Raw genomic sequence first — 26,796 nt, forward strand, 5'->3', positions numbered from 1 at the left:
TTTACACGGTTACAAACCCAATGATAGTATAAATCCTCTTTGGGAACAATTTGAAAACTCCACTGAAACCGCACTTGATGAAAATCGGCATGTAATAATAGTTGAAGACTTGAACATTTGACTCTCAGAAACCCGTCACATATACTTAGTGATAGTATACGTCCATATTCCTTTTCCAATGTCATACACTAACCTGCACGTGTAGATCAAACGCGCGCTTCGTCACTAGAACCCGTGCTGGTCAGCGATGCGTGCGAAATAGAGCTTTCCGGTGTTATCGATGTATGTAGATCACGATATATTTCTGATCATGATATCGATCGATGCCACTATGGTTGAAATGTACTAATAATTGTATACGTTCGATGCCACTATGGTTGAAATGTACTAATAATTGTTTACGTTCGATCTGGTGACCATGATATAAAAATGCTAATTACCGATCTTATACAAAATATGCCAGGTCCCTATGGTTGTTATTTAGAGGCGCTCAATCATGTAATGATATGTGTAAATTATTTTCTGAAAAAAAAATACTCAGACTATGCCCGTGTTTGTATTCCCACTAAAAATATTATTATAAGACCTAATGATAAGCCGTGTTTACCTATGAATTACGACATGAAATAAGAGTGAGAAATAGGTTACATAAAAAACTTAAACGTAGCTATTCATTGCTAAATTTAGATAAATTTGAAAAAGCAATAATTTAAAACGCAGAACCAGGGAATTATTTTTCGCTAATGTAAATGGACTATTAGACAATTTTGCCAAAAACAACCAAAAAGATTTCTGGAAACTTCTACGTAATATAATAAAGGGTTGTGATACAGTTTCTAATATCCCCATTAAGATATCCTGTTAATAATACTATTATGGTAGATAATGAACGAAAAGCTAATGTTTTAAACGATTACTTTATATCTATATCAACCTTATGTGATACTGGTGTTCCCTTACCATATTTTAATACCAGAACACAAAGTCGTATGGGCGATGTTTTTTTTTACGCATACTGATATTATCGATATTCTAAGTTCCTAGACATAGGCAAAGCTGTAGGTTTTGATAAAATATTACTGTAATAAATATATATATGTATACTGTTGGTTAAAACATTTCGTGCCAGGTCCCTGTGGACATGGTAAATAGACTTATGTGATTAAAATACAGATCCTTATAACCATTCCGTTCAAAAGAGGATCTGACAACATCCCATAAGAGGTCATGTTCGCATGACCTTTATACCACCTGTACATCAAATCAAAAGCATTTTCTACTCCTAGCTACATCAATTGAAAACGCAATTTCGTCCCAGTATAAATATACACTTAGCTTTGTTGTGCTCTTTGGGCGAGATGAGTATGTACATTAAATAATTCTGACTGTTTTTTTTTAAAACTGTTTCGTCCCAAGACAATTCTTGCAGCAGCAATATTTTTCAAAAGGTCACCAGAACGTGACCCCTAATGGGATGTTGTCAGATCCTCTTATCAAACGTGCATAGTGATAATAAGGATCTGTATCTTAATCAGATTGGGACTAGTCTGGAGTAGCTGGGGCTAAAAAGGCTAACTTTGGTCATATTTACTGAGCAATCGGAACTCCTCGGGCATTCTCTAAAGAATACAAATAAAAAAAGAATATTTTCTCGTTTACTGAGTTAAAGGCCCTCTTGGCCTCTTGTACTTATTATATTTGGTGATTCAGAAATTACCAGAGATTATATAATACATGTAGTTTGTGTAATACATAAAACATAAAGGGAGACAATCTGTTCCCACTCTATAACATTAGTCTAGGGGAGACAATCCATTCCTTTATAACATTACCTCCCTTTAATAGATAATGCTTTAATTTTTTTCCTTTTCCCAATTATCATTTCATCTTTACAGTATATATAAACATATAATTACATATACTCCTATACATACACTTTTACTCACTTTCATACTCCCATTCAAATTTCTGATTTATATTGGTCAATCAATCTATATCCATTCTTTCCATACTTTTGTTAGCTTTCTTTTTTCTTATAAATAATCATAATCTTTATTGTATATTTTCAGAATATATTCCACACTCATTTGCTTTCATTCTCTTACTCATTCATCATGGTTTAAGATAAAAACATAAACATTTCGTTATGATTTTTAGTTATAATTCTTTAGTATATTGTCACTGTAACTTTTTGTAATATAATTTTTGTGAATTTAGAATTAAGTGTTTTATACCCCGCCCAACGAAGTTGGCGGGGTATATACAAATGGGTTCCGTCCGTCCGTACGAATGGTTTCCGGAGCATAACTCTAAAACCAGTAGAGATATTTCCATGAAACTTCATACACTCATTGGTCTTATGGTCTAGTAGTGCCTTTCGCTATTTTTAGGTTTTCATTTTTTGCACTTTTTCCGTAACCATGGAAACATTGCTGAAAATATCATTTTTGTACCAGGTTCGTTTCCGCAGCATAACTGGAAAACCGGTTGAGATATATGCACGGAACTCCATAGGCACATTAGTCTTATGGTCTAGTAGTGCCTTTTGCTATTTTAAGGTTTTCACTTTTTGTACTTTTTTCTGTAACCATGGAAACATTGCTGAAAATGGCAGATTTTTGTGTAAGAATCGTTTCCGGAGCACGACTCTAAAACCAGCAGAGATTTTTCATGAAACTTCATAGACACATTTTATGTAGGACTTCTAATTTTGTATTATGCTTTACTTTTAAATTTAATATACATTCAGTAAAACTCATATATATCAAACTCAATTACTATGAACATTCACTTAATTCCTATGTAACTCGTCGCTGTTTAAAACAAATCAAAAATCGCACTGTTAGCTGCTGAACTTTGTTAAAGGCCCACTACCTTTCCGGAGCAAAATTTAAAGGTTTCTTAAAAACATTAATAACAAAAGAAAATATATATATCGATGGCTTAAGATGAGGTTACAACACCAAACATATGCAAGATTTCCTGTCTTATGTACGATAACAGTGGAGATTCATTTCGCTGTTTTGCCGTCTGGCGCAGTGATAGTCAACTACCGCGCGGCATTTAGGACGACGGCGGGAAACATAAAACGACCCGCGTTATGAAAATTAACATTTTATTTATTCTAATTAAACAGTTCTGAAGGTGATGATAAGTGTGCTAGTAAACGTATAGTTAATAACTTCTGCGACTCTACAAAATTATTGATCTCGTTTTACATTCCTATTTTAAAAATTAAAAGCCGTTTCGGAAAGGTAGTGGCCCTTTAAAGCTAAGATCAATTCTGGTATTTTTCAAAGAAGCAAATATTTTCAAAGTCGGTTTCACTTTGTTAAAAAAATATAAATATGTTTGTATATATTCTTCAATTGCAGTCGGGTTTTAAAATACTTTCCCTATACTCTGACTAGCATATATAATTAATGCATTAATTGATTTAGCTCTCCATTGGCGGGGGATCTGAATGACTATGTCCTTGTTTATGATGGCATCTAGTTTATTCTTTTTTATTTACAAATATCTTGCCATCTATACAGGTGGTCCTGAGATGTATTGTCTCCCCTTCATTGGTCAGCCAATCAAAAACGTTTTGCAAACTGATCGTCGCCGAGCTGTGCAGGAGATCAAAGGGATCCGAACTATTTACCGTTACAAGTTTTGCTAAATAATAAGCGGTATCGCTGTAATTGAAATTGATTGATCATTTTACACTTGAACAGCAAGCTGAAAACAGCTAACCGGGTGTCTCTCAATCCATCTGATATTTATTATAATTTAATTATATTAATTAACTATATGTTTCAGTTTTCCTAGATCCATTTGACGACAGGAAAGGCAACATGGTAAGCATCCTTGTATGAAGACGGATGGTTCACCTCCATGAATGGTATACTTGAGTCGTGAAAAACTACCAAGTGCATTTAGGTAAGTATACTCTCACTGTGACAACACCCGGTATATCAGCCAGGTTATTGCATTTTCATCAATTTGTGCGCAAATGTGCCATGCGACATTGCGATAATGTGCCATGCGACAGTGTGTTTGTCACATGGCTCATTGTTGTATTGTCGTCATGTCGCCCATGCGACAGTGCGACAAAGCCTAAATCAATCACCATAGAAATCAGAAGTATCTAGTTTTCGACTTATCAATTGGAAGGGAAAGTCGACCATATTGATTGACGTTTCGAAATAAGCAATTGATATATATATTGCCATTACAATAATTATGTATTTTCTTCTCTCGCAAATGGTAACCACGACCTTTCAGTTTTCCGAGGCCCTACGACGACAGTAAGGGCAACATGGTAAGCATCTTGAATGACGACGGAGGGTTCACCTCCATGAATGGTATACCCGAGACCCGAGTGACTACAGTAAGGGCAACATGGTAAGCATCATTGGATGACGATGGAGGGTTCACCTCCATGAATGGTATACCCGAGACCCGAGTGACTACAGGAAGGGCAACATGGTAGCATCATTGGATGACGACGGAGGGTTCACCTCCCATGAATGGTATACCCGAGACCCGAGTGACTACAGTAAGGGCAACATGGTAAGCATCATTGAATGACGACGGAGGGTTCACCTCCATGAATGGTATACCCGAGACCCGAGTGACTACAGGAAGGGCATCATGGTAAGCATCATTGGATGACGACGGATGGTTCACCTCCATAAATGGTATACCCGAGACCCTAGTGACGACAGGAAGGGCAACATGGTAATCATCATTAGATGACGACGGATTGTTCACCTCCATGAATGGTATACTGGAGTCGTGGAAAACTACCAAGTGCATTTAGGTAAGTATACTCTTACTGTGACAACACCCGGTATAAAATGTGCCATGCGACAGTCCGATAATGTGCCATGCGACATTATGTTTGTCGCATGGCTCATTGTTCCAATGTCGCATTGTCACACATGCGACATTGCGACAAAGCCTAAATCAATCACCATCGAAATCAGAAATATCTAACTTTCTACTTATCAAATAGAAGGGAAAGTCGGCCATGTTGATTGACGTGTTAAAATAAGCACTTCATATATATATTGCCATTACAGTAATGATAGATTTTCTTCTCTCACAAATGGTAACCACGAAACGTGGCCGTTGTCAGAGACTCTATGTTTCAGTTTTCCGAGACCCGAGTGACGACAGGAAGGGCAACATGGTAAACATCCTTGGATGACGATGGATTGTTCAATTCCATGAATGGTATACTGGAGACCTGAGTGACGACAGGAAGGGCAGCATGGTAAGCATCCTTGGATGACGACGGATGGTTCACCTCCATGAAAGGTATACTGAGAGTCTTGAAAAACTACCAAGTGCATTTAGGTAATTATACTCTCACTGTGACAATACCATATATATCTGCCAGGTTAATGTATTTTCATCAATTTGTACGCAAATGTGCCATGCGACAGTGCAATAATGTGCCATGCGACAGTGTGTTTGTAACATGGCTCATTGTTGTATTGTCGTCATGTCGCCCATGCGACAGTGCGACAAAGCCTAAATCAATCAACATAGAAATCAGAAGTATCTAGTTTTCGACTTATCAATTGGAAGGGAAAGTCGATCATATTGATTGACGTTTCGAAATAAGCAATTGATATATATATTACCATTACAATAATTATGTATTTTCTTCTCTCGAAAATGGTAACCACGATCTTTCAGTTTTCCGAGGCCCTACGACGACAGTAAGGGCAACATGGTAAGCATCTTGAATGACGACGGAGGGTTCACCTCCATGAATGGTATACCCGAGACCCGAGTGACGACAGGAAGGGCAACATGGTAAGCATCATTGGATGACGACGGAGGGTTCACCTCCATGAATGGTATACCCGAGACCCGAGTGACGACAGGAAGGGCAACATGGTAAGCATCATTGGATGACGACGGATGGTTCACCTCCATGAATGGTATACCCGAGACCCTAGTGACGACAGGAAGGGCAACATGGTAATCATCATTAGATGACGACGGATGGTTCACCTCCATGAATGGTATACTGGAGTCGTGGAAAACTACCAAGTGCATTTAGGTAAGTATACTCTTACTGTGACAACACCCGGTATAAAATGTGCCATGCGACAGTCCGATAATGTGCCATGCGACATTATGTTTGTCGCATGGCTCATTGTTCCAATGTCGCATTGTCACACATGCGACATTGCGACAAAGCCTAAATCAATCACCATCGAAATCAGAAATATCTAACTTTCTACTTATCAAATAGAAGGGAAAGTCGGCCATGTTGATTGACGTGTTAAAATAAGCACTTCATATATATATTGCCATTACAGTAATGATAGATTTTCTTCTCTCGCAAATAGTAACCACGAAACGTGGCCGTTGTCAGAGACTATAAGTTTCAGTTTTCCGAGACCCGAGTGACGACAGGAAGGGCAACATGGTAAACATCCTTGGATGACGATGGATTGTTCAATTCCATGAATTGTGACGACAGGAAGGGCAGCATGGTAAGCATCCTTGGATGACGACGGATGGTTCACCTCCATGAATGGTATACTGAGAGTCATGAAAAACTACTAAGTGCATTTAAGTAAGTATACTCTCACTGTGACAATACCATATATGTCCACAGATTGAGTATTTGAAACATCCAATTTACACATTACCGTAAAATGTTGTGTGTATCAAATATTATTTTCATCAATTTGTACGCAAATGTGCCATGCGACAGTGCGATAATGTGCCATGCGACAGTGTGTTTGTCGCATGGCTCATTGTCCCAATGCCGCATTGTTACCCATGCGACAGTGCGACAAAGCCAAAATTAATCACCAAAAAATTTCAGAAATATCTAAGTTTCGACTTATCAAATGGAAGGAAAGTCGGCCATGTTGATTGACTGTTAAGATAAACACTTCATATTTATATTACCATTACAATAATCTATATTTTCGTCTCTCGCAAATGGTAACCACGAAACGTGGCTGTTGTTAGAGACTATATCTTTCAGTTTTCCGAGACCCGATGACGACAGTAAGGGCAACATGGTAGCATCCTTGGATGACGACGGATGGGTCACCTCCATGAATGGTATACTGGATACCCGAATGACGACAGGAAGGGCAACATGGTAAGCATCCTTGGATGACGACGGATGGTTCACCTCCATAAATGGTATACTGAGAGTCTTGAAAAACTACCAAGTGCATTAAGGTAAGTATACTCTCACTGTGACAACACCTGGTATATCTGCCAGGTTAATGCATTTTCATCAACTTGTGCGCAAATGTGCCATGCGACAGTGCAATAATGTGCCATGCGACAGTGCGACAAAGCCTAAATCAATCACCAAAGAAATCAGAAATATCTAAAGTTCTTCTTATGAAATAGAAGGGAAAGTCGGCCATGTTGATTGACGTGTTAAAATAAGCACTTCAATATATATATATATATACCATTACAGTAATTATATATTTTCTTCTCACGAAACGTGGCCGTTGTTGGAGACTATATGTTTCAGTTTTCCGAGACCCGAGTGACGGCAGGAAGGGCAACACGGTAAGCATCCTTGGATGACGACGGATGCTTCACCTCCATAAATGGTATACTGAGAGTCTTGAATAACTACCAAGTGCATTTAGGTAAGTATACTCTCACTGTGACAACACCCGGTATAACTACCAGGTTAATGTATTTTCGTCAATTTTTACGCAAATGTGCCATGAGACAGTGCGATAATGTGCCATGCGACAGTGTGTTTGTCGCAACGCTCGCTCATTGTTCCAATGTCGCATTATCGCCCATGTGACAGTGCGACAAAGCCGAAATCAATCACCTTAGAAATCAGAAAAAATTAATTTTCGACTTATCAACTGCAAAGGAAAGTCAGCCATATTGTATGACGTTTCGAAATAAGCACTTCAAATATATATTGCTATTACAGTACTGATATATTTTCTTCTCTCGCAAATGGTAACCACGAAAAGTGGCCGTTGTTGGAGACTATATGTTTCAGTTTTCCGAGACCCGAATGACAACAGCAAGGGCAACATGGTAAAAATCCTTGGATGACGATGAATTGTTCAATTCCATGAATGGTATACTGGAGACCCGAGTGACGACAGGAAGGGCAACATGGTAAGCAACATTGGATGGCGACGGATGGTTCACCTGCAGGAGCGGTATACTGGAGTCGTGAAAAACTACTAAGTGCATTTAGGTAAGTATACTCTCACTGTGACAACACCCGGTATATCTGCCAGGTTAATGTATTTTCTTCAATTTGTACGCAAATGTGCCATGCGACATTCCGATAATGTGCCATGCGACAGTGTGTTTATCGCATGGCTCAATCAATCACCAAAGAAATCAGAAATATCTAATTTCCGACTTATAAAGTGCAAGGGAAAGTCAGCCATATTGATTGACGTTTCGAAATAAGCACTTCAAATTTATATTGCCATTACACTAATTATATATTTTTTTCTTTCGCAAATGGTAACCACGAAACGTGGCCCTTGTTGGAGACTATATCTTTCAGTTTTCCGAGATCCGAGTGGCGACAGGAGAGGCAACATGGTAAGCATCCTTGGATGACGACGGATGGTTCAACTCCATGAATGGTATACTGAGAGTCTTGAAAAACTACCAAGTGCATTTAGGTAAGTATACTCTCACTGTGACAATACCCGGTATATCTGCCAGGTTAATGCATTTTCATCAATTTGTACGCAAATGTGCCATGCGACAGTGCGATAATGTGCCATGCGACAGTGTGTTTGTCGCATGGCTCATTGTTACAATGTCGCATTGTCACCCATGCGACAGTGCGACAAAGCCAAAATCAATCACCATAGATTTCAGAAATATCTAAGTTTCGACTTATCAAATGAAAGGAAAGTCGGCCATGTTGATTGACGTGTTAAGATAAACACTTCATATTTATATTACCATTACAATAATCTATATTTTCGTCTCTCGCAAATGGTAACCACGAAACGTGGCTGTTGTTGGAGACAATATCTTTCAGTTTTCCGACACCCGATGACGACAGTAAGGGCAACATGGTAAGCATCCTTGGATGACGACGGATGGGTCACCTCCATGAATGGTATACTGGATACCCGAATGACGACAGGAAGGGCAACATGGTAAGCATCATTGAATGACGCCGGATACTTCACCTCCATGAATGGTATATCCGAGACCCGAGTGACGACAGGAAGGGCAACATGGTAAGCATCCTTGGATGACGCCGGATACTTCACCTCCATGAATGGTATATCCGAGACCCGAGTGACGACAGGAAGGGCAACATGGTAAGCATCCTTGGATGACGACGGATGGTTCACCTCCATGAATGGTATATAGAGAGTCTTGAAAAATTGCCAAGTGCATTTAGGTAAGTATACTCTTACTGTGACAATACCCGATGTATCTACCAGGTTAATGCATTTTCATCAATTTGTACGCAAATGTGCCATGCGACAGTGCGATAATGTGCCATGCGACAGTGCGACAAAGCCTAAATCAATCACCATAGAAATCAGAAATATCTAAAGTTCTTCTTATCAAGTAGAAGGGAAAGTCGGCCGTGTTGATTGACGTGTTAAAATAAGCACTTCATATATATATATATACCATTACGGTAATTATATATTTTCTTCTCACGAAACGTGGCCGTTGTTGGAGACTATATGTTTCAGTTTTCCGAGACCCGAGTGACGGCAGGAAGGGCAACACGGTAAGCATCCTTAGATAACGACGGATGGTTCAACTCCATAAATGGTATACTGAGAGTCTTGAAAAACTACCAAGTGCATTTAGGTAAGTATACTCTCACTGTGACAATACTCGTTATATATGCCAGGTTAATGTAATTTCAACAATTTGTACGCAAATATGCCATGCGACAGTGTGATAATGTGCCATGCGACAGTGCGACAAAGCCTAAATCAATCACCATAGAAATTAGAAATATCTAAAGTTCTTCTTATCAAATAGAAGGGAAGGTCGGCCATGTTGATTGACGTGTTAAAATAAGCACTTCATATATATATTGCCTTTACAATAATTATATATTTTCTTCTCACGCAAATGGTAACCACGAAAGATGGCCGTTGTTGGAGACTATATGTTTCAGTTTTCCGAGACCCGAGTGACGACAGGAAGGGCAACATGGTAAGCATCCTTGGATGACGACGGATGGTTCTCCTTCACGAATGGTAAAAAAAAGTCGTGAAAAACTACCAACTGCATATAGGTAAGTATATTTTAACTTACATAATTGTAAAGAAATTATTCTAAATAATGAATGTTTATCATTTTTTGCAACTATACGTCATTCGAGAACTCGACATGCGCCATGCGACAGTGTGTTTGTTGCATAGCGCATTGTCGTACTTGTCAAATGACATATTGTCGCACTATCGCATGGAATATTGGCGCACTGTTGCATGAACCATTGTCGTATTCATTGACGTTTCGAAATAAGCACGTGATATATACTGCTAACTATATACTTCTTTCTCTCGCAAATGGTAACAACGAGTCGTGGCCGTTGTTGGAGACTATGTTTCAGTTTTCCGAGACCCGAGTGACGACAGGAAGGGCAACATGGTAAACATCCTTTAATGACGACGGATGGTTCGCCTCCATGAATGGTAAAAAAAGAGTCGTGAAAAACTACCAACTGCACATAGGTAAGTATACTTTAACTTACGTTTTTGTAAAGAAACTATTCTAAATAATGAATTTTTATCAATTTGGCATGCGACAACTCGACAATGCGCCATGTGACAATGTGTTTGTCGCATAGCGCATTGTCGGACTGTTGCATGGCATAATGTCGCACTGTCGCATGGCGCATTGTAGTATTGATTGATGTCTCGAAATAAGCACATCATACATACTGCTATCACACTAATTATATACTGCTTTCTCTCGAAAATGGTAACCACGTACGGTGGCCGGTTTTAGAGACTATATGTTTCAGTTTTCTGAGACCCGAGTGACGACAGAGAGGGCAACATAGTAAGCATCCTTAGATGTCGACTCATTGTTAACCTCCATGAATGGTCAACTGGAGTCATGAAAAACTACCAACCGCATTTAGGTAGGTATACCTTGATTTACGTATTTGTTAAGAAACTATTCTAAATAAAGAATTTTTATCAATTTTATCGACTTTTCGCCATGCGATAACTCGACAATGCGCCATGTGACAATGTTTTTGTCGCATAGTGCATTGTCGGACTGTTGCATGGCATAATGTTGCACTGTCGCATGGCGCATTGTCGTATTGATTGATGTCTCGAAATAAGCACATCATTCATACTGCTATCACACTAATTATATACTGCTTTCTCTCAAAATGGTAACCACGGGAGGTGGCCGTACCATATGTTTTAGTTTTCCGAGACCCGAGTGACGACAGGAAAGGCAATATGGTAAGCATCCTTGGATGACGACAGATGGTTCACCTCCATGAATGGTAAACTGAAATCGTCACGAACTACAAACTGCATTTAGATAAGTATAAAAACGTGACAAACATATATCCAGAATATCTGCTCATATTAATTGTAAAGACACTGTTATAAATATTGAATTTGTCTCACTATCGCATGACATATTTTCGCACTGTCGCATGACTCCTTGTCGTATTCATTGGTGTTTCGAAATAAGCAAGTCATATATACTGTTATTACAATAGTTATATACTGCTTTCTCTCGCAAATGGTAACCACGTACGGTGGCCGTTTTTAGAGACTATATGTTTCAGTTTTCTGAGACCCGAGTGACGACAGAGAGGGCAACATGGTAAGCATCCTTAGATGTCGACTCATGGTTAACCTCTATAAATGGTAAACTGGATTCATGAAAAACTACCAACCGCATTTAGGGAGGTATACTTTGATTTACGTATTTGTAAAACTATTCTAAATAATGAATTTTTATCAATTTTATCGACTTTACGCCATGCGATAACTCGACAATGCGCCATGTGACAATGTTTTTGTCGCATAGTGCATTGTCGGACTGTTGCATGGCATAATGTTGCACTGTCGCATGGCGCATTGTCGTATTGATTGATGTCTCGAAATAAGCACATCATTCATACTGCTATCACACTAATTATATACTGCTTTCTCTTGCGAATGGTAACCACAAGAGGTGGCCGTACCATATGTTTTAGTTTTCCGAGACCCGAGTGACGACAGGAAAGGCAACATGGTAAGCATCCTTGGATGACGACAGATGGTTCACCTCCATGAATGGTAAACTGAAATCGTCACGAACTACAAACTGCATTTAGATAAGAATAAAAACATGACAAACATATATCCAGAATATCTGCTTATATTAATTGTAAAGACACTGTTATAAATTTTGAATTTGTCTCACTGTCGCATGACATATTTTCGCACTGTCGCATGACTCATTGTCGTATTCATTGATGTTTCGAAATAAGCAAGTCATATATACTGTTATTACAATAATTATATACTTCTTTCTCTACAAATGGTAACCACGTGGGGTGGCCATTTTTGAAGACTATGTTTCAGTTTTCTGAGACCCGAGTGACGACAGAAAGGGGAACATGGTAAGCATCCTTAAATGTCGACTCATGGTTAACCTCCATGAATGGTAAACTGGAGTCATGAAAAACTACCAACTGCATTTAGGTAAGTATACTTTAACTTACGTAATTGTAAAGAAATTATTCTAAATAATGAATGTTATCAATTTGTGCACCTATACGCCATGCGACAACTCGACAATGCGCCATGCGACAGTTTGTTGCATAACGCATTGTCGTATTTTCGCATAGCATATTGTCGCACTATTGCATGACCCATTGTCGCACTGTCGTATGACACATTGTCGTATTCATTGACGTTTCGAAATAAGCACGTCATATACACTGCTATCACACTAATTATATACTTCTTTCTCTCGCAAATGGTAACCACGTACGGTGGCCGTTTTTAGAGACTATATGTTTCAGTTTTCTGAGACCCGAGTGACGACAGAGAGGGCAACATGGTAAGCATCCTTAGATGTCGACTCATTGTTAACCTCCATGAATGGTAAACTGGAGTCATGAAAAACTACCAACCGCATTTAGGTAGGTATACTTTGATTTACGTATTTGTAAAACTATTCTAAATAATGAATTTTTATCAATTTTATCGACTTTACGCCATGCGATAACTCGACAATGCGCCATGTGACAATGTTTTTGTCGCATAGCGCATTGTCGGACTGTTGCATGGCATAATGTTGCACTGTCGCATGGCGCATTGTCGTATTGATTGATATCTCGAAATAAGCACATCATTCATACTGCTATCACACTAATTATATACTGCTTTCTCTTGGAATGGTAACCACAAGAGGTGGCCGTACCATATGTTTTAGTTTTCCGAGACCCGAGTGACGACAGGAAAGGCAACATGGTAAGCATCCTTGGATGACGACAGATGGTTCACCTCCATGAATGGTAAACTGAAATCGTCACGAACTACAAACTGCATTTAGATAATAAAAACGTGACAAATATATATCCAGAATATCTGCTTATATTAATTGTAAAGACACTGTTATAAATTTTGAATTTGTCTCACTGTCGCATGACATATTTTCGCACTGTCGCATGACTCATTGTCGTATTCATTGATGTTTCGAAATAAGCAAGTCATATATACTGTTATTACAATAATTATATACTTCTTTCTCTACAAATGGTAACCACGTGGGGTGGCCATTTTTGAAGACTATGTTTCAGTTTTCCGAGACCCGAGTGACGACAGAAAGGGGAACATGGTAAGCATCCTTAGATGTCGACTCATGGTTAACCTCCATGAATGGTAAACTGGAGTCATGAAAAACTACCAACTGCATTTAGGTAAGTATACTTTAACTTACGTAATTGTAAAGAAATTATTCTAAATGATGAATGTTTATCAATTTGTGCACCTATACGCCATGCGACAACTCGACACTGCGCCATGCGACAGTTTGTTGCATAACGCATTGTCGTATTTTCGCATAGCATATTGTCGCACTATTGCATGACCCATTGTCGCACTGTCGCATGACACATTGTCGTATTCATTGACGTTTCGAAATAAGCACGTCATATACACTGCTATCACACTAATTATATACTTCTTTCTCTCGCAAATGGTAACCACGTACGGTGGCCGTTTTTAGAGACTATATGTTTCAGTTTTCTGAGACCCGAGTGACGACAGAGAGGGCAACATGGTAAGCATCCTTAGATGTCGACTCATTGTTAACCTCCATGAATGGTAAACTGGAGTCATGAAAAACTACCAACCGCATTTAGGTAGGTATACTTTGATTTACGTATTTGTAAAACTATTCTAAATAATGAATTTTTATCAATTTTATCGACTTTACGCCATGCGATAACTCGACAATGCGCCATGTGACAATGTTTTTGTCGCATAGCGCATTGTCGGACTGTTGCATGGCATAATGTTGCACTGTCGCATGGCGCATTGTCGTATTGATTGATATCTCGAAATAAGCACATCATTCATACTGCTATCACACTAATTATATACTGCTTTCTCTTGCGAATGGTAACCACAAGAGGTGGCCGTACCATATGTTTTAGTTTTCCGAGACCCGAGTGACGACAGGAAAGGCAACATGGTAAGCATCCTTGGATGACGACAGATGGTTCACCTCCATGAATGGTAAACTGAAATCGTCACGAACTACAAACTGCATTTAGATAATAAAAACGTGACAAATATATATCCAGAATATCTGCTTATATTAATTGTAAAGACACTGTTATAAATTTTGAATTTGTCTCACTGTCGCATGACATATTTTCGCACTGTCGCATGACTCATTGTCGTATTCATTGATGTTTCGAAATAAGCAAGTCATATATACTGTTATTACAATAATTATATACTTCTTTCTCTACAAATGGTAACCACGTGGGGTGGCCATTTTTGAAGACTATGTTTCAGTTTTCCGAGACCCGAGTGACGACAGAAAGGGGAACATGGTAAGCATCCTTAGATGTCGACTCATGGTTAACCTCCATGAATGGTAAACTGGAGTCATGAAAAACTACCAACTGCATTTAGGTAAGTATACTTTAACTTACGTAATTGTAAAGAAATTATTCTAAATGATGAATGTTTATCAATTTGTGCACCTATACGCCATGCGACAACTCGACACTGCGCCATGCGACAGTTTGTTGCATAACGCATTGTCGTATTTTCGCATAGCATATTGTCGCACTATTGCATGACCCATTGTCGCACTGTCGCATGACACATTGTCGTATTCATTGACGTTTCGAAATAAGCACGTCATATACACTGCTATCACACTAATTATATACTTCTTTCTCTCGCAAATGGTAACCACGTACGGTGGCCGTTTTTAGAGACTATATGTTTCAGTTTTCTGAGACCCGAGTGACGACAGAGAGGGCAACATGGTAAGCATCCTTAGATGTCGACTCATTGTTAACCTCCATGAATGGTAAACTGGAGTCATGAAAAACTACCAACCGCATTTAGGTAGGTATACTTTGATTTACGTATTTGTAAAACTATTCTAAATAATGAATTTTTATCAATTTTATCGACTTTACGCCATGCGATAACTCGACAATGCGCCATGTGACAATGTTTTTGTCGCATAGCGCATTGTCGGACTGTTGCATGGCATAATGTTGCACTGTCGCATGGCGCATTGTCGTATTGATTGATATCTCGAAATAAGCACATCATATATACTGCTATTACATTAATTATACACTTCTTTCTTTCACAAATGGTAATCACGTGAGGTGGCCGTTTTTGGAAACGATGTTTCAGTTTTCCGATACCCGAGTGACGACAGGAATGTAACATGGTAAGCATCCTTGGATGACGACGGATGGTTCACCCCCATGAATCGTCACGAACTACAAACTGCATTTAGGTAAGTAAAAAAACGTGAAAAAACTTATATCCAGAATACCTGCTCAGTTTAATTGTAAAGACACTGTTCTAACTAATAAATGTGTATCAATTTGTGCGACTATACGTCATGCGACAACAAATGATATACGAGTAATGATACGTAGAAGAAATCGTCAACATTCTAAAGCCAAATTATATAACACTCCTGCCTCATGGAACAAATTTAGAACCATTCGGAATCAGGTTATTTCTTCAATCCGTGATGCAAAAGAAAAATATCTATCTAAACTTCAGTCCTCTTTAATTGATAAATCTATACCGCCTGGTAAATGGTGGCGAATAGCGAAGTCAGTAATGAATCTTAATAACAAAAATGAAACCGACGCTCCTCTGATTATTAATGGTGATCTAAAACTACATCCTACCGACAAAGCTGAATCATTCAATGAATATTTTACATCTATATCTGTTTCTAATAAGAATGTTGACGATTTACCTCCTGACAGCCCTCAGCCACAGCATACATTTTCAACTTTCGACATTACAGAACAAGACATAATTGATCAACTTCATCTTCTCAACACCAATAAACCTTCAGGCCCTGATACTATTCCTCCACAATTCATAAAGGGTGTCTCTCAGTCAATTATAAAACCTCTTCATGTAATATTTAATAATTCTATATCATCTGGTATGCTTCCTGATGTATGGAAAAATGCCAATGTTACACCCATATATAAAGGTAAAGGTTTACGAAGTGATCCATCTAATTATAGACCTATTTCTGTGACTCCTATTTTTAGCAAAATTTTGGAAAAAATTGTGTTTAAAAATCTTTTTAACTACCTTACCAGATATAACATAATCTCCAAACATCACTCAGGATTTTTACCTAAAGATTCAACAACCTATCAACTATTAGCTATATATGACACAATTGTAAAACATTTGGATAATGGCAATGAAGCGAGAATGATATTTTGTGATATAAGCAAAGCTTTTGATCGTGTCTGGCATGATGGTTTAATATATAAGCTTAAAAAATATGGAATCGAAGGTAATATGTTGACATGGTTTTCATCTTATTTGAAGAATAGGAGACAGAGAGTGGTCTTTGATGGATTCAAATCTACTTTTAAATCCATACAGGCGGGGGTACCACAGGGATCTGTCCTGGGACCATATCTCTTTCTATTGTATATTAATGATATTGGTGATGATATTTCTTCTAATGTTAAATTGTTTGCTGACGATACTTCCTTAATAAGTCTCATTGAAGGAAATAGACAGGAATCTGCCGAAATTCTTAATAATGATATGAGAAAAATATCTTTGTGGGCTGAAAAATGGGGCATACTTTTTAATCCAGATAAAACTGTATCTCTTCTTTTCTCAAGGCGAGTTGACTCCCAAATATTAATTCCTGATTTATTTTTCAACAATACAGCACTTAGGAGTATATTTCAATTCAATGGCAAATTGGTCTACCCATATAAATTATATATATGAGAAAGCATACAAAAGAATAAACATACTCAGATTACTGAAATTCAAACTTGATAGAAAATCACTTCAAACTATTTATACTTCCTTTATTCGACCCATTCTCGAGTATTCTAATATAGTATGGTCTAATTGCAACCAATCTGAGTGTGATATTTTGGAGTCAATTCAGCTTGAAGCAGCACGCATTATAACTGGTTTAAGAAGGGGAACAAGTCACGCTATAATTTATAAAGAATCTGGCCTAGTACCACTTATTAAACGAAGACATCTACATCGAAATATAACTTTTTTCAATATATTTAATAACAATTGCCCTTCTCATATTTATGAATTATTACAACCCTTTTTAAATATTAGTGATAATTACAATTTCCGACATAACAGATTATTTAATGTTCCTGCAGCTAGAACCCAGTTATATAAAAACAGCTTTTTCCCGTCTATTATGACCGAATGGAACGAACCGTCCTGTCCATTTCCTACAATGTCATCTGTTAAATCCATCAAAAGTTTTACAGTAAATACATATATCTTTGATAATAGAGCTCAATGTTCCGATATTTTCAAATATAATGGTGATCGTATGTCAAATATTTTATTATGTCAGTTGAGAAATTTTGCTAGTAACCTTAATACGGATCTCTTTAATTCTCATCTCAGTGACAGTCCAGCCTGCCTGTGTGGATTTCAAAACGAAGATCGTGAACACTATTTTCTATACTGTCCTTTATACGTCAACCCTAGACGGCTCCTTTTTAACTCTATCTTGGAACTTGACAATGATATACCACTGACAACACAAACATTTTTGCAAGGCTCTGAAAGACACGATATAAACATTAACAAAGCTATATTGGATAAAGTTCAGTGCTTTGTCAGAGATACCAATAGATTTCAATAGATTTCGCTGATTTTGTTGAATAGATTTCGTTGAATTCGTTGAATATCTTGTAAAATCATTTTTTTTTCTATTTGTAATGATATGAAGTAGGAGACATTTTGTATATGATGTTTATCAATATCTAGCTTGATGTTTTAGGAAATCATCATCATTAAATAAATATAGCAATTAAGATTATTTATGTATATATCAATATTAATTTGTATCTACTGTTAATATGTAAGGAGAGGGCGTGTATAGGCATGTTGCCTGTTGCCCAATTCCAATTGTATGTAACATCTGACAATAAAATATTCTGAAATGAAATGAAAATGCGACAACTCGACAATGCGCCATGCGACAGTGTGTTTGTTGCATAGCGCATTGACGTTTTGTCGCATTTTCATATTGTTGCACTATAGCATGGCATATTGACGCACTGTCGCATGACCCATTTTCGTATTCATTGACCATATCAATATATACTGCTATCACACTAATTATATACTTCTTTCTCTCGCAAATAGTAACCACGTACGGTGGCCGTTTTAGAGACTATATGTTTCAGTTTCTGAGACCCGAGTGACGACAGGAAGGGCAACATGGTAAGCACACTTGGATGTGGACTCATGGTTAACCTCCACGAATGGTAAACTGGAGTCGTGAAAAACTACCAACTGCATTTAAGGATTGAATCTTGCTTTGGTCGATTTCATGGGGTGATGAATTGAGTTGCTCTTGAAACAAATTGAATGAACTGCGAAGTATATAGATAAAAATGGTTATGGACCAGTGGAGGACTGACATAACCATCGCGAAGCTATGATTGGATTTGTAATAAACACAGGGAATATAACATATGAGGAGTACTTAAATAAAAATGGTTATGGACTAGTGGAGGACTGACATAACCATCGCGAAGTTATGATTGGATTCGTAATAAACACAGGGAATATAACATATGAGGAGTACTTAAATAAAAATGGTTATGGACCAGTGGAGGACTGACATAACCATCGCGAAGTTATGATTGGATTCGTAATAAACACAGGGAATATAACATATGAGGAGTACATAAATAAAAATGGTTATGGACCAGTGGAGGACTGACATAACCATCGCGAAGCTATGATTGGATTTGTAATAAACACAGGGAATATAACATATGAGGAGTACTTAAATAAAAATGGTTATGGACCAGTGGAGGACTGACATAACCATCGCGAAGTTATGATTGGATTCGTAATAAACACAGGGAATATAACATATGAGGAGTACATAAATAAAAATGGTTATGGACCAGTGGAGGGCTGACATAACCATCGCGAAGCTATGATTGGATTTGTAATAAACACAGGGAATATAACATATGAGGAGTACTTAAATAAAAATGGTTATGGACCAGGGGCGGGCTGACATAACCATCGCGAAGTTATGATTGGATTCGTAATAAACACAGGGAATATAACATATGAGGAGTACTTAAATAAAAATGGTTATGGACCAGTGGAGGACTGACATAACCATCGCGAAGTTATGATTGGATTCGTAATAAACACAGGGAATATAACATATGAGGAGTACTTAAATAAAAATGGTTATGGACCAGTGGAGGGCTGACATAACCATCGCGAAGTTATGATTGGATTTGTAATAAACACAGGGAATATAACATATGAGGAGTACTTAAATAAAAATGGTTATGGACCAGTGGAGGGCTGACATAACCATCGCGAAGTTATGATTGGATTCGTAATAAACACAGGGAATATAACATATGAGGAGTACTTAAATAAAAATGGTTATGGACCAGTGGAGGGCTGACATAACCATCGCGAAGTTATGATTGGATTCGTAATAAACACAGGGAATATAACATATGAGGAGTACTTAAATAAAAATGGTTATGGACCAGGGCGGGCTGACATAACCATCGCGAAGTTATGATTGGATTCGTAATAAACACAGGGAATATAACATATGAGGAGTACTTAAATAAAAATGGTTATGGACCAGTGGAGGGCTGACATAACCATCGCGAAGTTATGATTGGATTCGTAATAAACACATGGAATATAACATATGAGGAGTACTTAAATAAAAATGGTTATGGACCAGTGGAGGACTGACATAACCATCGCGAAGTTATGATTGAATACGTAATAAACACTTGGAGCATAATATATGATGAGTACATAAATAAAAATGGTTATGGACCAGGGGCGGGCTGACATAACCATCGCGAAGTTATGATTGGATACGTAATAAACACATGGAATATAACATATGAGGAGTACATAAATAAAAATGGTTATGGACCAGGGGCAGGCTGACATAACCATCGCGAAGTTATGATTGGATACGTAATAAACACTTGGAGCATAATATATGATGAGTACATAAATAAAAATGGTTATGGACCAGGGGCGGGCTGACATAACCATCGCGAAGGTATGATTGGATACGTAATAAACACATGGAATATAACATATGAGGAGTACATAAATAAAAATGGTTATGGACCAGTGGAGGGCTGAATAACCATCGCGAAGTTATGATTGGATTCGTAATAAACACAGGGAATATAACATATGAGAAGTACATAAATAAAAATGATTATGGACCAGGGGCGGGCTGACATAACCATCGCGAAGTTATGATTGGATACGTAATAAACACATGGAATATAACATATGAGGAGTACATAAATAAAAATGGTTATGGACCAGGGGCGGGCTGACATAACCATCGCGAAGTTATGATTGGATACGTAATAAACACATGGAATATAACATATGAGGAGTACATAAATAAAAATGGTTATGGACCAGGGGCGGGCTGACATAACCATCGCGAAGTTATGATTGGATACGTAATAAACACATGGAATATAACATATGAGGAGTACATAAATAAAAATGGTTATGGACCAGTGGAGGGCTGACATAACCATCGCGAAGTTATGATTGGATACGTAATAAACCATGGAATATAACATATGATGAGTACATAAATAAAAATGGTTATGGACCAGGGGCGGGCTGACATAACCATCGCGAAGTTATGATTGGATACGTAATAAACACATGGAATATAACATGGGGAGTACATAAATAAAAATGGTTATGGACCAGGGGGCGGGCTGACATAACCATCGCGAAGTTATGATTGGATACGTAATAAACACATGGAATATAACATATGGGGAGTACATAAATAAAAATGGTTATGGAACAGGGGCGGGCTGACATAACCATCGCGAAGGTATGATTGGATACATAATAAACACATGGAATATAATATATGATGAAGTACATAAATAAAAATGGTTATGGACCAGTGGAGGGCTGACATAACCATCGCGAAGTTATGATTGGATACGTAATAAACACATGGAATATAACATATGAGGAGTACATAAATAAAAATGGTTATGGACCAGCGGAGGGCTGATATAACCATACATTGTTTATTGAATCTTGATATGCGCTTAATTGCTGATGTCATTTTGCAATATGGCCAATATATACAGGCATACTCTACTACAAAATTCATGTATATCATTTACGAGATAGACAGATGTCTAACAGTTTCTGCACGCATACAATAGACAGTACACTACATTTGTAACACACCAAAAATAACAGGTTGAATATGTGTCAGTTTAACGTAATATGTTCATTTTTCATATTTTCAATTGAATATTGTTTTCATTTCCATTAAAATTCTTAATAAATATTGCTATTGTTGGATTGAAAAAATCAACAGACTGAACTCAATAGCAGTGACAGGTTTTTGTTCATTTTTTTAAATGATGGAGACGAGACAATTTTCCCCAACTCCTACTAACAGCTGCAACATTGCACCAATACTCTTCTCACTTTTACATACCTAAATATAAGTACATGCAGCTACCACACAAACGCTTTAACATATTTTGTCTTTGTAACTACGAGGGGGGGAGCCCATTTTCTGTAAGCCTGTAATAATAACATTGCAAGATGATGCATTCAAATTATTCGGTTTTTCTATTTATTTTTTGCCATTCAATATATAAGGAATTATCTATTAAGAACTGTCCTTTATTTCATATAATTATATTTCTCTACTTACTAACAGACATAACAATACCATATGTCCTGTTAATGACCAAATGACATGATGACATGCTAAATTAGATTTGATATTCGTACCAAATCCTTGTCCCTGACTGCCGAGGCCATTTCATGAGTGCCTCCCCTGCTGTGTAGATATTAATTGCTTATCTCCGATATAATATTTGTGTTTTGATGGAAAAGATCTTAATTGAGGTTTGCTGGCTTCTGTCAGTCAAGTACCTTTATATCACCCTACACGACACTCATAAGTGTATCTTTTGACTTAAATACTACTATAACCGTTTTATATTCTGGCACATTTTAACCTGTACAATCATGCAACAAACACACATAAACATAGGGTGCAATTGGAGGGCCTCCACGTGGCGCACCTGGAAACACTGGACATTTAGACCGATACAGATTGTCTGTAGCGCGTTTTTTGTCAAGTGGCTAATCTCCATAAAATAGTCTTCTTCAATTTTCAATAAAATGTATTTTTTTGACTCGGATCTGTACATTATAGCTCGTTTCCCTTCATTTCAACTGTGACATTCCTTTACTTTAATTTTTCTTGAAACTGGGATATGATTTCCTAACATAATGAAAAAGCTCCAAGAGTTATCTCCCTTTCACAAGTCTCTTCATTTAATCTGCGACACTCCTTCAGGTGTCGCCCCGCTAGTATGAAATGAGAGACGTAAGGTGCGATAACAGAGTTATCATGTTAACACGACAACGTTTACCTACCAACACGCTTATAACCGCAAGTTAATTAATAAGGAAACTGACAGATTCTTTGTAACGATATTTTAAAGTTAAGTAAATCCTGGCGTGATCTATCGACTGAGATAGATGTTGACTCTGCGAAAATTCATTTGAGGGAGAAATTTTGGGTCAAACAGGCAAAAGTCGACATTTTCATCGCTAGTTTCTGTTTAATTAGTTCTAGCAAACAAACGCTCATAGTTGACAAATTGAGATTTTACACATTAAAAGTAATTCTGAACAAAACGGTATTTGAAAATGTTATAAAGAACAGACGGTCTTGGAAATGAGTGGTATTTCACAGGTTCCCAGTAAATTTCCACGGCAGACGTGGTATTTTGGGACTTGGGCCGCGCCTTCCTTCAAAGCTATTCTGACCGATTGGACCGATTTCATAAAAAGTGTTATAAGTAACCAATTTATGTACTTTTTATTTGGCAAAAGTATCTGGCCATGATTTATAAGTCAAAAAACGGCAAATCAAAGTGATACACATGTAAGCAGCCATGTTGGTTTTCTAAAAAGGAAATGGTAATACTTCTAATGTTATTTTTTTCGAAAATATTCTCAAATTAAGTAAACATTAAGATATGGATATATTTACTTTTTTATTTTATTTTTTTTTTCTTTGAAGAGACATTGGTAATTTTAGTAATTAATATATGAATATAGAAATGATTAATTTGATTAAGAAACGGCACTTAGATTTTTACTGGATTTATTTGTGTTGAAATTGTTATTTCAGAAATAGGAAATTTGAAATAAATTTACGTCAGTTATTTCAGGAAAACACGTTATTCAACTTATTGATCTTGAATCGACTTTAAATATCAAAATACCACGACCGTTGTCTCTGCGCCGGTTTCTGTTACTTCTGTTTCGGCTCCCTTTGCCACGATTCCTCAAGGGCCATACCAGATATACTTTGGGTCTGCCCCTTCGATGACTGTTCTCTTCTGTTACAGATACCTAGTCCAGGTCAGCAGTTTGTTCCGATACCAATACAGCCATCACCGCCTCAACAAAGTCCTGTCCAGGTGGTTCCTCAAAGTGCCATTCCGACTCGGCAGTTCGTCCCTATACAGATACTGTCATCCCCTCCTCTACCAAGTCCTGTCCAGGTGTTTCCTCAAGGCACCATTCCGACTCAGCAGTTCGTCCCTATACAGATACTGCCATCCCCTCCTCTACCAAGTCCAGTCCAGGTGTTTCCTCAAGGCACCATTCCGACTCAGCAGTTCGTCCCTATACAGATACTGCCATCCCCTCCTCTACCAAGTCCTGTCCAGGTGGTTCCTCAAGGCACCATTCCGACTCAGCAGTTCGTCCCTATACAGATACTGCCATCCCCTCCTCTACCAAGTCCTGTTCAAGTGGTTCCTCAAAGCACCACTCCATCACAGCAGTTTGTCTCGATTGTATCACAGGAATCCACGATGTCGCGTCTACCATCACCACTTCGTCCGTCACCATCCAGCCCTGGCCCATCGCGAAGCTGCAACTCGTACTACAAACGTCAAAACGAAGAGGTCGAGAAAGGCAGGGTTGTGAGGACTGCAATATTATCATTTGAAGAATGGACAGAGATGATGAAGGCTAGAAGCTACACCACCTGAGAAATCCCAAGATTAAGGGATCCCTGATCTCCGTTTACATATACCAAGTGCTGAACAACAAGGCACGAGGGGGATATAAATATTTTAATGCTGCCTAGCAACATTGCTAGAAGGTCCCAAGCCCTTGAAAAAGCAGAGGGGAAATATTTGTATTCACTGAAAAAAAACCCAACAAACACTGTGATAAATCGTGTAGTGTCGATAGCAATTCCTATGGTGAAGTGGCTATTACAATTGTCACTATGTGGCAGGAGACCCGGGTTCGATTCCTGGTGGGAATTTCAGCACAATTGGTTTGTTACAGCTTTTTTGGTCATATTTTGATATCTCGAGTCATAACTATATGAAGAATCATTCAAAGATAAAATTCTTGGTTCATGTTGCGAATTAAATTGTGTAATTGTATATGATATTTTCATTTTGGGTTCATTTTGCAAATTAAATTGCGTAATTGTATGTGAAATTTGCATCATTTTTTCTTTTCATTTAAAAAAAAACAACAAACACTATGAAAGACCATGTAGTGTTGAAAGCAATTCCTATGGTGAAGTGGTTATCACAATTGTCACTATGTGGCAGGAGACCCGGGTTCGATTCCCGGTGGGAATTTCAGCACAATTGGTTTGTTACAGCTTTTTTGGTCATATTTTGATATCTCGAGTCATAATTAGAGCTTTTCACCATGTGGTGAAAAGACCTATTGTTTTTGTTCTGTTTTTTAACTCACCTGGTCCGAAGGACCAAGGTGAGCTTATGCCATACCGCGGCGTCCGTCGTCTGTCGTCCGTCCGTCCGTCCGTCAACAATCGACTTCTTCTCTATAACCGCTGGTCGGATTTCAACAAAATTTGACTGGTAGCATCCTTTTGGGCTACTAACTGAAAATTGTACAAATGATGGGGCTGACCCCCCAGGGGCCTGAGGGGCGGGGCCAAAAGGGGTCAATTTGGCTATTTCCATTTAAACGACTTCTTCTCTGAAACTAAGCATGGGATAACACCCAAAATGCAATGGTAGCATCCTTATAGGGTGGGGATTCAAAATTGTACAAATGACAGGGCTGACCCCCTGGGGGCCTGAGGGGCGGGGTCAAAAAGGGGTCAATTTGGCTATTTCCATATAAACGACTTCTTCTCTGAAACTAAGCATGCAGGGGCGGATTTAGGTTTTGAGGTTAGAGGGGGCGTGGGACAAAGCAAATCAGGCGAGGGGTCTGGGGGCCGCCTAGGCCCCCAGAAGCTCTCGAATAAATGGTGCAAAATCCTGCATTCTGAGGATTTCATGAACACATTTTCCAGAAAATAATTGAAGCCATTTAAGGATGTTTATTTATAGTTTTCGTGTCAAGTGTCATATTTTTTATTTGAAGTTTTGATTTATTTTTTTACTTACAGAATTGCAACATCAAAATCTTAATATTTATATGGACATAAAGCGAAGAAGGGCGGGGGTCTGGGTGGGGGCCGCCTAGGCCCCCAGAAGCCCTCGAATAAATGTACACTTTTTCCAAAAAATAATTGAAGCCATGTAAAAATGTTCGTTTATTATTTTTGACGTCTAATGTCAGATTTTGAATATAAAGTTACAGAATTGCACTGCCTAAAATCATAATATCTTTTCATAGAGGCACGAAGCGAAGAAAAGGATGGGGTTCTGGGGGCCGCCTAAAACGAATATACGTACCCGGCCTACTATGCCTTTAGGCCGGGTACGAATTGGTCCCTATGTATCGTAGTGGAGCACTGCCTCCGAAAATCACTCGGGCACAGTTTTTTCATACTTTTTTGAAGGTTTTGAAGTAATAGGGAACAATTGTAGCTCTAAAGATGACACCATTTTCAGTCTCAAAGTCTTTTGAGCTACAATATTGCAGCTAGGGGTCGCCTATTGAAGGTTTTTATAGGACTAATGAAAGTGTATGTGAACTTTTTAACGATATAAGCTTTTATTTTTATACATTATCTGTCAGA

General features: G+C 38.0%; 1 protein-coding gene across 1 annotated transcript; it reads left to right on the forward strand.

Moving 5' to 3' along the window:
- The first annotated feature begins 4,470 nt into the window (after nt 1-4,470).
- Nucleotides 4,471-24,826, forward strand: LOC138319485 (uncharacterized). Its single transcript, XM_069262640.1, has 2 exons — nt 4,471-4,557; nt 24,176-24,826. Exons 1-2 carry the CDS (start codon nt 4,471-4,473, stop codon nt 24,824-24,826), a joined length of 738 nt encoding a protein of 245 aa, XP_069118741.1.
- The last annotated feature ends 1,970 nt before the right edge of the window (nt 24,827-26,796 follow it).

Source organism: Argopecten irradians, chromosome 3 (genome assembly GCF_041381155.1).
Source record: "Argopecten irradians isolate NY chromosome 3, Ai_NY, whole genome shotgun sequence".
Classification (NCBI taxonomy): Eukaryota; Metazoa; Mollusca; class Bivalvia; order Pectinida; family Pectinidae; genus Argopecten; species Argopecten irradians.

What these genes read in the sequence shown, in the direction of transcription:
- LOC138319485 (XM_069262640.1), top strand. Translation starts at nt 4,471, where the DNA reads ATGGTAGCATCATTGGATGACGACGGAGGGTTCACCTCCCATGAATGG. An exon ending in ACTACAGTAAGGGCAACATG is followed by an intron (nt 4,558 to 24,175) that starts GTAAGCATCATT and finishes CTTCTGTTACAG; the next exon opens with ATACCTAGTCCAGGTCAGCA.